This window comes from Dipteris shenzhenensis, chromosome 30 (genome assembly GCF_047967505.1).
Source record: "Dipteris shenzhenensis isolate YYH24624 ecotype China chromosome 30, Dip_SZ_1.0, whole genome shotgun sequence".
Classification (NCBI taxonomy): domain Eukaryota; kingdom Viridiplantae; phylum Streptophyta; class Polypodiopsida; order Gleicheniales; family Dipteridaceae; genus Dipteris; species Dipteris shenzhenensis.
The window spans coordinates 16,916,378-16,930,872 of record NC_141625.1 but is presented as its reverse complement, the minus strand read 5'-3'; the positions used below and the strand labels follow the sequence as shown (position 1 = coordinate 16,930,872).

At 40.6% G+C, this 14,495-nt stretch overlaps 1 protein-coding gene across 1 annotated transcript; it reads left to right on the top strand.

Moving 5' to 3' along the window:
* Positions 1 to 8,823: 8,823 nt before the first annotated feature.
* On the top strand, positions 8,824 to 13,924 carry LOC147881781 (putative sucrose-phosphate synthase 2). Its single transcript, XM_087401932.1, has 13 exons — positions 8,824 to 9,003; positions 9,168 to 9,257; positions 9,345 to 9,556; positions 9,642 to 9,705; positions 9,837 to 10,532; positions 10,656 to 10,802; positions 11,002 to 11,133; positions 11,418 to 11,594; positions 11,714 to 11,767; positions 11,875 to 11,937; positions 12,091 to 13,080; positions 13,161 to 13,288; positions 13,381 to 13,924. Exons 1-13 carry the CDS (start codon positions 8,824 to 8,826, stop codon positions 13,649 to 13,651), a joined length of 3,204 nt encoding a protein of 1,067 aa, XP_087258058.1. The 3' UTR covers positions 13,652 to 13,924.
* The last annotated feature ends 571 nt before the right edge of the window (positions 13,925 to 14,495 follow it).

Sequence of the window (14,495 nt, the reverse complement as noted above, 5' to 3'; positions counted from 1 at the left end):
TGAGGTCGAGCGTCATTGAGGTACGTGCAACCAACTGTCGATATGCAACTTTAGCATAAACATTCCGCAAATGGAGCCTTTCCGCCATAACCCATTAATTCGCCCTCCCGTCCTGAGCCAAAATACAATTGGAGGTCCACTTCTCTAGAATCCTATTAAGACTTGTCCTGATTAGGTCCACCTCCCCCATATTTAGCTTGTTTCCATCTCAGATCTGAATGCCAAGCTCCACTAGATTGATTCATCTAGGCTCGCATCGCCTTTTAGGCCCTCCCGCCCTTTCCACTTAAGCCCGACGCCCTCCTTCCAGGCTGATACCTATGATGCGAAGAGGGAAGTATGAGATGAGCTTGTCATACCACCACGTTCTTACTCCTCTCCCGAGGACCATTACCATATACTATGAGTGATATCCAATTTCATTATGTGTCTTAGCTTCTCTCCACACATATACTAGCTTGTGAAAAAGACTTAAATGAGAGGGAAGGGGGAGTCTCATTTAATGCCCAATCCTCCTAGTAGTCCCTCATTCCCCTCAAGAAAATGGTATCCTCATTAATTTCAAGCTTACAAGTAAATACTATAGAGGCATATAACTACTTGAATATTACTAGGGAGAGTAGATGTTTTGAAATGATGCATTTGAAATACCAAGATATGTACACCACCTCTCTAAGAGAGCACGTATATTTGGATATTTCTTATGAATGAAATATCTAAGTGGGTGTTTAAATTTTGAAAGAGACTTTTGTTTTGAAAGGGATGTGTAGGAACTGTGTTGAATCGTTTCACTTAATATTTAAATGGTGAGTTTAATAAGTAGTATAATTTAATCCAAATTTCCCTTTTAAAATGGCCTTTGCACATGTCCAAAACTCTTGAATAGTGTGTTTTGTATCGGTAAAGTGTATTTTCCCATGTACGTGACCGTTCCATGAACTTTTTCTTCAAGAGTGGGAGAGGGAGTTATATATTATTTCATATTTTATGCAATACAGTTTTTCGGCTCAATTTCCTTTAATTCCTATGTGTCTTGGTAGTCACTCACTCGCCTTTGAAAATGGCATTCCCATCTTTCTTTCTGGGATTGCATGTAGATATACCATAGAGACATATGTCTACATTGTTACTAGGGAGAGCTTCATGAGATCAAAAAAGTTGTTAATGCAGGACAAATGTTGTAGAAAGAGGCACAAGAGCTCATAACTCATAAGAAAGCTATAGATGCTACCAAAATTTTCTGAAAGTAGGCCAAGGAATTATTTTTGTATTTGACCATAATAAGTAAAAGTTCCCATGGGTAAGATAAATTGTCCATCACTTAAGCGGCTTCATTGTTTTATGTAGTAATTTAGTTTTTGTAATTAAAAAAAGAAGTAAATGAGCATATCATTATACCATGGCAATAATCTCACTACTTTATATGTGGAGAAAGTAAGTACTCATGCAAATCCTTAAGTAGGAAGTTTACATTGGATGCTTTGTTCAAATATTGGGAAGGATTTTATAAACAAAAATGAAGGTAGAATCAATTTTAAACTATGTCAGTTGATTCACCCCTATACAATCAAAGAGGTGCCATTTGGTTTTCCTTAAGTTGGAACGAAAAATTCATGGAAGAGTAATGTACACAAGAAACAATGCTTTACCCAAACCAAAACACAATAATCAACAATTTTGGACTTTTGTAAAGTCCATTTTCTTTGGATTAAAGAAAAGTATAAATTTCATTAATATTGGCTACTCACTATATTTAAAGCTCTTTTTCAAGATAGAAAACCCTCAAAATAAGGATAATTTTGATCCAAAGACACAATTAAAGATGAATATATTTTTCAAGAGGTGGTGCATGTGTACACCTTCTTGTTGTTAAAACTCACCATTTAAATATTAGAATCCCTCTTCAGCAAAGTTCATACACATCTCTTTCAAACTTTAAACACCCACTTGAATAGATTAATTTTACTCGTAAGATGTAAAAAACATGAGTGCTCCCTTGGAGAGGTTGGAGGAGAGGGAAGGAGGAGTTGCAAGGTTAGGACATGAGTTTGGACGTGGAGTGCAAGGAAGTATTTACACTTGAGACAATTGCTTGGAATACTAAAGTAGAACTCAACACAATGCCCCAAAGAGTCTGGGCTTCATTCCATTATGGGGTATTTATACAAGTTGGAGAGCTTCTCTCTTCGCATGTAGGAATTGTAAGGCATTCTCTCTCTACATGTAGAACTTGCATATAGAAGTTGCATGTAGGAGTTGCATGTTGCATGTTGCATATAGGAGTTGCATGTAGAACTCGCATGTAGAACTTGCATGTAGGACTTGCATGTAGAACATGCATGTAGGAGTTGCAAGTAGAACTCGCATGTAGGAATCGCATGTAGGACTTGCATGTAGAACATGCATGTAGGAGTCACAAGTAGAACTTGCATGTTGAGGATTCCTAAGAGAGATTATTCCTAGCCTTATGCAAGTACAAGCGGAGCTTTGCCGCTAGTCTACACACACATTCTGTACTACCTAAGTCCATGTTGGCACATAGACAACAAATTTGCACACACTCCAAAAAGGAAAAGTGATCGTCTTTTCAAGCTCTATGCACCTGTCAAGTCAAAATCATTGTTAGCAATTAGACACTGCCATTGAAGCAAAATGAAGCTCATGGTAAGACCTTTGTGACAAATGGAAAACCAATGCATGCCAAAAGCACAAGTGTATGAGATGACCATAGCATAGAACATGGCATCCACGCATAAAGCATTAAAAGAACAGGAAGAACAAAGAATCATGCATCAAGCTACATCAAGCAAAGAAGAAAACGTCATCGACATGTATAGAGAAGCAAAAGCCTTGCCACCTTTAGCCCACATGTTTGTAAATAACCTGGCCGCCTGAGAGTAGCCATGTAAGCACCCAGGGGAGGATTTGATCTTGTAACTCACATCTGACCACCTTGCAGTAGCCAATGGATCATGGCACCAAGGGGAGGTGTTGAGAGATGGTGCCATGTGCACATAATTAGAGGCTATGGTATGGTATAAGAATGTATTAAAGTAGCCACCCTAGGATGTGGACTACATAATGTGAGGATGTGGATCAAGGACATCCACAAGGAGAGATGTGGATCAGAGGATTCCACAGGTGTTGACTATTCAAAGGGCTCTCTCTAGATAAGAAGCCTATTATGTATTGGTGATGATATAGCACATTTGCAATAGATTTAGTGTTGCCTACCGTATGTCTCTCTCATGGAGTTTCTTCTCTGGTTTGATCCCCCTTGATCTTTTGCTAATTCCACATTGCACTAGGAGAGCATGATCCACACTTTCACAAGAGGGTACCTGTGCATGCCATTACTATGGCAGAGTTGGTCATTGCTGTAAGGTAGAAAGATGAACAATCAAAAGGTCTAAAGAAAAGGCTTGTGTGATTGATGATCCCCCAAATGAAATTCTAGCTATTATGGAAACACAAGTTGACAATCACAATTGGGAATTTTAACTTTTGAACAAAGTATCAAGATTGATTGGGCTCTTAGTAGGTGTTTAGTTGTTTGAATGATCTCGGCCCTTAGCAGGTAGACCATATTTTCACTTGTTCAAAACAATTTGGTTGGCTAAGTTTCCAATCAAAGGTTGAATTTTGAATTTTGTTTGGATTTGATTCTTTTTTAGTGTTTCTCTCCTCCTTGGATCTAGGGAGGAATGTTAGGAAATCCTCTCTGCGAGGGGCTTCTTTGTTGGCTAAAATTTGTGAGAGGTTCATGGAAGCATGTGGTTCACATGGTCTCAAGGAATCTGATAGGTTAAATGATGTAGAGGGACATTCTTCACGTGGGATGCTCGTGGTGATTTGCTCGTGGTAATTGGCTCATGCATGGTGCACACTTGGCAAATAGGAGACAGCTTCTCCAGCTTGGTGGGTTCATTTGGCTTCTATATTGGAGGGAGGGCGGTGTTGTTTTTTCTTTAGGACTTGAGTTTGTGGAGTGTCTTATGAATGGTCTTAAAGAGATTCGTGTCTCTGATCGTCATCCTTCGTTAGTTTCTTTTGTCGAGTAGTTGTTCTTATTATTGTGTAAAACTCCTATGTTGGGTTTGAGTCCTTGTATGTAGAGACCAGCACCGTTGTGACGAGTTGCTAGTCTTTTTTATCAATCGGGTCCTAATAAGATTACTATTTGAATTATATTGTTTTCATTGTGCTGTGTGTGCGAGTATTTCTTGAACGTTGTGAACAAACTTGGTCAAACTGCATCACAAACTATCTGCGTGTTCTAACAAGTTGTATCTTGGATTATATGCATGCTCAAACCTTTATAAATCCCAACATTGATTAGTGCCCCATCTCCATTATAATGTGCCAAGAATTTTGGGAAAAATCCTTCCAATATTCATAAATAATGGACACTAAGAAAAGAGCAAAAGTGAGGTAACATATCTGGTCAATTTTTTTGTAAATTGTGTTGGGGTGAAGATGATTATCGTTTGATGTGTTCGTGGTGAAGATGATGTATAGTTTGACGTGTCCTATTCTTTTTTTAATTCAACTTTGACATTTTATGGTGCCTATGCCGAAATGATTAGAGCAAGCATTTTAGTGTTTCCTATTCTCGCATTGACACAAGGCAAGAGTCCTATCCATCAATGTGAGAATAGTACTAGTTCAACTTAATCATTAATTATATCACATGTCTGTACTTAATCATTTAGGACATCATATTTCAGAACTTAATAATTGCAATTAGCTATTTCAACCAATTTATCTATTGTGGACCTCATTTTCACTACTTTGTCAAGGTTCCTTGAGAGATCATAGCATGCTATAAGAATGTAAGATATGATCATTGATGTGATAAACTATTCACTCACTCCATAGCTAATATTCAATCTAACTTGTAGACAATATATATGACTAGCACTAGGCTACTTTTATCAATCTCCAATTTGATGGAATTATGCATGGCTTTATCACTTTGAGGATTCCATTGAGATTCAATCCTCAAATAATATCATGAAAATTAGTTCAACAAATGCATTTAAGGTGTGTGGGATATACACGGGAATATCTATTATGCTCGGTTGCAAAATGCAAACCTTGTAAATTTTGGAATCCACTTAGTTCTCGTGAATGTTACCTATCTTCCTCTTTTGTGACTAAAAAGGGATACAAATCTATACACAAACTCATAGTAAAGGATGCAATTGCAAGTGTAAGCAATGCTAAAAGTGCGAATTTTCAATCCCAAAGAGCTTAGTTAACTATCTCAAAATTCTCATTTAAAGGCAATGTAAAATCATTTGGGCTAATATTTAGGTTGGAGGGATATTTTGATATAGCAACTTTGCGGTTGGGCATCGAGTATGCTCTACTAAAGATGAATGTAGTCTAAGTAGGATGCTAAAGCGAAGTAAGAGCACAAGAATGTAAAGTTTAAATTAGAAATTGGACACTCTTTCATTAGTGTAACGCTATTCTAAAATTTGCAAGGTTTAAAACGTAGTTGTCCAAGTTAAAAAACATTTCTATTGATTTCGAGTTGATTTCCCAATCAAGCCTTGCAACATCATCTAGCATACTAAAGCTACATTTGAGAATTGGTCCAAGCCAATTCCATTCACTCTTCCCCCTATTTGCACATATTATATTTGGTATTATCATGTTGTATACACTAGATTATGCTTACCCACAGGAGATGCACAAGAGTTAAGGTATCTTTTGAAAATGTGGTCGACTCTTGCTAAGACCTATGCCTATCATTCTCTCAACTTGAAGGTTCATGAAATGTAACATGAAGGCCATTGATTTTAAAGTTTAACACACTATCAAGTCATAGACGATTTGCTTCAAAAGTGACATAGCCAATTGCTCATCAAAATACATAGGCACCTTGAGGGCACGTTCAAAATGATAGATGATTCTATTGCAAGTTGCACATGGATTCGTACCATAAGTCAACATTAAACTTATAATTGCTAGTGTAAATATCCAATAATTGTATCCAATCTCACGTTTAAAAAATGCGTGTTTTACTCAACTTATTCAATGGCATATATAAATGACACATATCTATGAAAGATACATAATGTAGGATTGATATAACGTTAAGCTACCCCCTTCTTTAATAGAAAATACACAACCTTTGACTTTGCATTTAAAAGAGTATACTTCATTTTAGAGCATTACTTTAAGGCAATTTTATCTATCACTTTGACATGACATTTCCATGAACTCTCTATCCTAAAGTTCTTAGATGCTCAATTATTCTAAACTTACATGTGATAAATATTCAGTAATGTCTACTAGATAAAAAGGGTTCATGTCAACATACCAGTGTTTTTTTATTCCTTAGGATGCAGCTTTCTAAATCGAAATGTTTCCAAAACCTCAAATGTCTTTGTTTATAGTTCAAACCATGGTGATGTGTAGTGATATGAAGAATGCAAACTTCATGTCGTATTCATGGTGAATTCTATTTGCAAAGATTTTAATATTGAATGAACATGTGCAATAATGCCAAGGGATTGATATCATTATTATTAAAATGAAGTACAAGGACTCATAATTTACTTATACAAAATGTAAATTATGAGCCCTTAGTCTTTATTTGATCTTTAAGAAGAGAGAGTCAAAGAAAACAAGCATTATTGACATGAATAGTCTCTATTAGAATTATTTCAAGATTTATGGAAAAAGATACATATCTGTAAGACATAGATGATAAGTATAAAGTTACCATTTTGGTACAAAATGAACTTGACTTTATAATTCGTAGATAATATACATAAAGCTACTATTATGGTACTTCATGAACTTGTTTGTTTCTCATTCCTAACATTGAAACATGGTTAAACTTGAGTTTAGAATGGTTTGCTCTCCATAAGGTAAGGCAAACCCACTTTTGCAATTTAGTAGGAAACCAGGTCATTTCGATCCTCAAACTCAAGCTTGTGTCCATGAGAGTGATAATACACAAGTATACATTTCCCATTGAACCCTATAATGCAAGCCTGCTTTTAGTTTTAAAAAGAAGTACCTATCAAAAGGTGCCAAGGGGAGGAGCATTTATTTGAGACATCTCATGCATGTGACAATGATGATACACTCTATCAAAACGAGAAGGAAGAACATTTACATGTTGCCATTTTATTAGACACATTGTCTCAAACACATTGTCTCAAACATACCAATCATTGAGAAGTATTGTGGAACTAAAAGAATCTTGAAGATTAGAACTAATGAATCATATGTGAAGGCTCATATATTTAGCTCTCTTTCGAGTGGGACTACTCCTTTATCAAGCATCTCATGTGTATGATGAACATTGAAAAGAATGCACACCTTTATCAAGCATCTCATGTGTATGATGAACATTGAAAAGAATGCACAGATTCTCACCCAAATGGTCATCATTGCCCATGCACGCACTTTTTACTATATTGGAAGTAGTATATTGGATGCCTTGTTATGGGGAACTTTTGATTGGAAAGGATACATTTGAGTAATAGAGGGGCAAGGGCAAGGTAGGAAGACTCTTTTTCATGAAGTTAAACTTATGATAGGGGCGTTGGGCATTGTGAATGGCTTGTCTTTTCAAGGAGGGAACCTTTGATGACATGAGGATAGTGATTGGAGGGTGACCATATGCTAGAGTCGATTGTGTGGCAAAGTGGGTTGGGGGAAGACGATACCATAGAAAGAGGGAAATTGAATTAATAGGAATTTTCATTGATCGGAGTAATACAATGTATTTGCTAGGGAAATTTTAAAAAATGTATTCAAGAATATTCGAGTCATTATCCAAACGTCCCGTCACTAAAGTCCTTTCACATCAGCAAAGGGGCCTCTCTTTTAGCCACCCAAAGGAAGGACGCCACGTGCGAAGACAGGTGGCGCTTCGCTATCGCCACGTGTCTTTCGAACGGACCCGCGTCCGCAGCGGACAGCGCGACACGTTGCCGGTTGCGAGCCCTCGCGGCGCATGCAAAAGGAATTTAAAAAAAATAGCAAAAAAAAAAAGAAAAAGGAATTTACCTTCCCAAAAAAAGCATTCGCTTTGCGTCCCACGTTGCATGAGAATCGACCGCCCAGAAACGAGGAGGTCTCCATCGGACGGTGGAGAGTGGAGTGAACGATGGACGATTGCGAGCGGCCGGAGGGAATCGGACGGTGTAGCTGGCGGGGGAGAGATTCGGTGCAGATCGACGGTGGGTAGGGAGAAAAGGATTCTAGATCGACGGCTGTGCGTAATCGTCTACATCGAGAGGTTTGTGAGTGTGGTGGCAAAGCTCAAGCTCTAGCACAGCGCAGCTTCGGTGGCCAAAAGCCCGCAAAATCACACATTTTACCGTCTTCCATCGACTCCTTCCCTGGCGACCTTTGATCAATCCGGAAATCCCCAGTTTTCACCGCTGTCTTGACCTCCTTCGCTGGCTCGGCGCCCTCAAAAGCCCTCGCAATCCTCTCTTCTCCAGACCCTCGAGCTCTCCAAGTTCCAGCACTAGAACGGTTGCGGTCCTGGCATTTCTGTCCTTGTATAGCTTCCTAAAATAGCGAGAGAGAGAGAGAGAGAGAAGAAGAAGAAGAAGAAGCAGAGATAGAGATAGATAGAGAGAGAGAGAGAGAGGCAGCGGCAGCAGCGGAAGGGGCGAGTGAGCCTTGCGTAGGAGAAGAAGAAGAAGAAGATGTAGCAGAAGGAAGGAGAGAGAGAGAGAGAGAGAGAAGAAGAAGAAGAAGAAGAGAAGAAGAAGAAGCAGCAGCAGCAGCAGCAGGGGCGAGTCAGCGTTTCCTTCCTCCTCTCCTTCACTCTCGCATTTAGCCATAATGGCCGCGAATGAATGGTTAAATGGCTACCTTGAAGCCATCCTTGCAGGTGGAGTCAAAGAAGATGAGACTCCCCTTCCACCTGTCCGTGAGAAAGGTGAATTCAATCCTGCGAGGTACTTTGTTGACGAGGTGGTTTCAGGAACCGATGAGGCTGGTCTCCATCGCACGTGGATGAAGGTAAGTCAAGAATGGATGCTTCAGGCACAATAGAGAGAAGTCTTTGGTCTGCCTTGATGCGATCGTGCATCGAACAACAAAGCGAAAGACTGATTTGCTGTAGCTCCAGATTGTTAAGGCCAAGCTCATACCAAGTGTAATGTATCCTTTCATCGTTTTAACAGGCCACTGCAACGAGAGATGTTCAAGAACGCAGCGGTCGACTCGAGAATCTTTGCTGGAGAATTTGGCACGTCTACAGGAAAAAGAAACAGGTAGTCTATCCTTGCTTTCAAGGCGGAAGCTTGGGTGAATGCTACGATCTTATGTCGATATTGAAAGTTGTGGTGCAACTGCTGCAGATAAAATGGGAGATTGCTCAGAGACTAGCTAAACGGCGTTTGGACGATGAGCAATACCAGCGCGATGTTGCAGGGGACCTATCAGAAGACCTTTCGGAAGCTGAAAATGCAGGGGAAGTAGAGGGACCTATCAAGCTCTCGGAAAGCCGGACCGATATCCAGGCGCTCGGTGATCATCACAAAGAGAGGCGATTGTACATAGTTATGATCAGGTACTGCAAAGGTCGAGCATTTTGTTTCTCTCTGGATCTGATAACAAAGGTGTGGAAGTTGATGAAACTTTGGCAATACTTGCAGTTTGCATGGTCTTGTGCGCGGAGATAACATGGAACTCGGCAGAGATTCTGATACTGGCGGCCAGGTAAGCTCCCTAGAAGCTGCTGTACTTCATGATCCATTCTACTTTCGGCTCCCAAGCTGATTTCGATTACAAATTGGTGATTTGTGGTTCCTCAGCATTCTCAACATTTTGAGCTCCTGTCCCTGTTTTAGGTGAAGTACGTGGTGGAATTCGCAAGGGCGTTGGCAAAGCTTCCAGAGGTGTACAGAGTAGATTTGTTGACCCGGCAGATATGCTCGCCGGAGGTCGATTGGAGCTACGGAGAGCCGACAGAGATGCTCTCTGCGGGATCCTACGATGGCGAAGGGGAAGTCGGCCAGAGCGCCGGTGCCTACATTGTTCGTATCCCTTGTGGTCCGAAGGATAAGTACCTGAGAAAGGAACTGCTTTGGCCATACATTCAAGAATTTGTAGATGGGGCTTTAAGCCACATCCTTCACGTTGCAAAAGCCATCGGAGAGCAGATTGGGGAAGGTCAGCCAGTTTGGCCGTATGTCATTCATGGGCACTATGCAGATGCAGGGGACATTGCTTCTCTTCTGTCGGGTGCATTGAACGTTCCTATGGTTCTAACTGGGCACTCTCTCGGTCGTAACAAATTGGAGCAACTCCTCAAGCAAGGACGCCAGTCCAAAGAGGACATCAATGCAACGTACAAAATTATGCGACGCATCGAAGCAGAAGAATTGTCTCTCGACTCTGCCGAGCTTGTGATCACCAGCACTAAGCAGGAAATTGAACAACAGTGGGGATTGTATGCTGGATTCAGTGTCCAGCTAGAAAGAACTCTCCGTCTTCGAGCCAAACGGGGTGTTAAATGCTATGGCCGTTACATGCCTACAATGGCCGTAAGTATTTAAACCCCTTGCACTGTTGCTAAAGTATATGCGACCCCTCTTCTTTACTATTTAGGGGACCTGATACTGTCACAAGAGGCACAGTCGAGATGACTTGCAGGTGTCTCTCTGCAGGTTATTGCTCCAGGAATGGACTTTAGCAATGTGGTAGTTCAAGATGCTGGCGATGTAATTGATGATGCGGACACTGTGGAGTTCACTGGAGCGGATGGAAACACAGTAATGCAAGTATCCAAACCTGATCCTCCATTGTGGGATGAGGTAAATTATATTGTCTTTCATACCTTTTTTTGTCAGTGTTTCCTTCTTCGGTGGAAGTCATATCTCTTATCCAGGCCTCCAGTCAATTCTTAGTCCCTTTTTTTTTTTTTGGGGGGGGGGGGGGGGGCGGCGCAATGGCGAGACCTTTCTTGTTGCATATGCTATAAACTTTACATCCACTTATGTGCAATTCATCCAGATCTTGCGTTTCTTTACAAATCCATCCAAGCCCATTATTCTGGCCCTTGCTCGACCTGATCCAAAGAAGAACATTCCAACCTTAGTAAAAGCATTTGGCGAGTCCAAGCCTCTGAGAAAGCTTGCAAATTTGGTAAGTGAAATGCCCGTCTCATGGTGTGTACTGGATCCTGTTAACAAGGGGAGTGTTTCCTGCTGTTGAGATCTCATCAGAAATGAGATAAGAGTGTATTTAATGGCAAGAATGCTGATGGATGTGTGCATGTATCTCTCACCGAAGCACTTTTCATTCACAAGTAGTGCATTATTAGAGAAGTTGCTGCCAATATCGAAACACAAACGGTTTTTCTTTCTCCACATAGTTTATGCAATGCATCAGTTAATGCAATGTGTATTATCATCTCTGGGTGACTGCAGACTCTGATCATGGGAAACCGAGATGACATTGATGAAATGCCTTCTGGGAATGCAACAGTTTTGACTACTGTGCTTAAGCTTATTGACAAATATGATCTTTATGGTGAGGTCGCGTACCCTAAGCACCACAAGCAGTCTGAAGTTGCTGATATATATCGGCTGGCAGCAAAGACAAAGGTATCAATGATTTAATCTTGTCCTAATCATTAACATATTATTCTGCTCAACAGTATGGAGTATCGACAGATGTGATTGGGTAGTGAGCTAGCATATAATGTTTTCACTGTGTTTGACAGGGAGTCTTCATCAATCCAGCACTCGTGGAACCTTTTGGTCTTACTCTCATTGAGGTGGGATTCGCTACTTCATCCATGTTGACAACAAAGGCGAGCATAACTCGTGAGAATAGGTGCATTTTGGCAACCATTGGTAAAATTCATCATTGTTATTCTTGCAGGCTGCTGCACACGGGCTTCCAATGGTGGCAACCTTCAATGGTGGTCCAGTTGATATCCATCAGGTACTTCTTTTCCCGTTCCAGGTGGAGCAGATTCGTGTCGTTTGCACTGTGTCCTGAGCTTGACTAAGATTGATGTGCATTCTAGTTTTAAAATATGCAAATCTTCCTTGTATGTACTAGTTGACCTCCTATCTTCATTCTTTGTTCTTACAGGCACTCAATAATGGCTTGCTGGTAGATCCACATGACTCGAAGGCTATCGCAGCTGCCCTCTATAAGCTAGTTTCAGAGAGAAATTTATGGACTGAATGCAGGCGCAATGGCTTAAAAAACATTCACCGATATTCTTGGCCAGAACACTGCAGAATATACCTTTCTCGTGTGGCACTCTGTAGAAAGAGGCATCCTCACTGGCAGAATGATGATGATCTATTTGATGGCATTGAAGAAAATGAAGCTTATGATGATTCTTTGCAAGATGCTCAGGATATTTCTTTGCGTTTGTCTATTGATGGTGACAAGTCAGGTGCTGGATCTCTTAATGGCCCTGCTGACATTGAGAGACTTCTTCAAAACTATCATTTTGATAATGGCAAAGATTCTGGCCTGATGGAACACTTGAAGAAGATAGTAGACAAAGAAAAAGGAAATGAACGGCAACAAGAGTCTGACTACATGTGCAGGCCTGAAAGAGCTACCTCTCTGAGTCTAACGAAAGCAGCTGTTTTGAGAAGGCGAAAGGGGCTTTATATTATTGCAGTAGACTGCTATGGGAAGATGGGAGAGACAACTGATGTTCAGGCTCACATAGTAAAAGAGATTCTCAAAGCAGTGAAAGCTGAAAATACTGGGCGATCAGCTGGCTTCATCTTTTCAACTGCACTAACAGCAGCAGAATGTGTTTCCTTCTTCAGCACTAATGGTATACAACTATCCGAGTTTGATGCTTTGGTCTGTAGCAGTGGCAGTGAGCTGTATTATCCAAGTGGCAGTAATGAAAGTGGTAAGGAAACAGAGCAACTATCTGTGGATGTGGACTACGAAACACATATGGAATATCGCTGGGGTGAAGAGGGATTAAGGAAGACAATGAACAAACTTTTTAACCTCAGTGGGGAGTCTGGCAAGGAGATTGCCTTGGTTAAAGACCAGAAGGAAGGCAATTCTCACTGCCTTACATATGTTGTCAAAGACCCAGCAAATGTGAGTATGCTTCATTATCTTTTTGTCTATAGAACTTATTTTTGAAGTGACACTCATCTTTGTTGAAATTGCCTGGTCAGGTTCCCACAGTGGAGGAGTTTTGTGAGCGACTAAGAGGCCGAGGCTTACGATGTCATGTGATTTACTGTAGAAATTCATCAAGACTTCATGTGGTTCCATTGCATGCTTCTCGATCACAAGCTTTGAGGTAAGACTAATTGGGTCGTTGACATGTTCCATTGCAAAGCATTCTCAAAATGGCAGGAGCGTTTTTATTTAGACTTGCAATATTTACTGCAGGTATCTGTTTGTGCGGTGGGGAGTAGATGTTGCCAACATGACAGTCTTTGTTGGAGAAACTGGAGACACAGATTATGAGGAGTTAATTCCAGGTCTTCACAAGACTGTTATTATTAAAGATTCTGTCAAGGAGGGATCTGAAAACCTATTACACAATTCCCAGACATTTCATAAAGATGATGTATTGCCGTCTGACAGCCCGTACATAAGCAGTACTGAAGCAGGCTGCAAGGCAGAACAAATTACTGCTGCACTGAAAAAGCTTGCTTAAGGTATCTAAAGCTGCTCTCGGATGGTTTCTCTCTCCTCGAAGGACGCTTTGCTTCAAAACACTTAGTCAAAGCACTTTAAGGACATTATTCTTGGGCACTTTCAACATTAGGCCTCAAAAACCCGTAAGTAACTGTAAATGATATTCAAGAGAATTTTCTTTACTGCAAGGGAACTCTTTCGCAAAAGGCAATAACTATTATGATGGCATGGCCCTAATGGCAAAGAATATGTAAAATTGTGTCATATGTAACATAACAGATGTAATCAAACATCTGTTGGAATGCATACTGGCAGCATCCTGCTGGTTTTCAGCCATGAATATCTCTGTGAATGCACCTTAGTTGTAGTGCAGTTCCAGATGTTCTTTTTTCGCTTGCAGGGGTATATCCTCAGTCATCCCCGGCATGTCCCATAGCTTTATGATCAGGTGGCCTCTCTGGTTTTTCTCATTGAGCTACACGTCCTCTTGTTATTTGTAAGTGGCATTCAGCATCAATTTTGTCAGGTAATGGGACCTACTTTTGTGAAGGAGAATTTTGCCTACTAGAGTTGCAACAATCTCTCACTACCGCCGATCTAGTCCTCATTAACAACTCCTAATGGTCTCCCTGCCTTTGGGTTAACTGTTTTTTAACTTGAAAGCTGTTCGGACAGCATGGATCAGCTTAGCTTCAAAAACTTTTTTGGGTAGCAATTGCCCTCGACCAAGGGGAATGTGGTGATCTGTGTTGTCTTTGAGCAATACGTTGCTAATCCGTTGCATGTTGAATGGCATGTGTTTAGCAGAAATCATCAAGACATGGCCTCCCCACGTGTCTTTGACTCTGGAAATAGTGAAGGTC

Bases quoted from the DNA above. Each gene is read 5' to 3' on its own strand.
- LOC147881781 (XM_087401932.1), top strand. From the start codon at position 8,824: ATGGCCGCGAATGAATGGTTAAATGGCTACCTTGAAGCCATCCTTGCA. The intron at 11,134-11,417 runs GTAAGTGAAATG...GGGTGACTGCAG, and splicing joins TGAGAAAGCTTGCAAATTTG to ACTCTGATCATGGGAAACCG. The intron at 13,289-13,380 runs GTAAGACTAATT...TATTTACTGCAG, and splicing joins TCTCGATCACAAGCTTTGAG to GTATCTGTTTGTGCGGTGGG.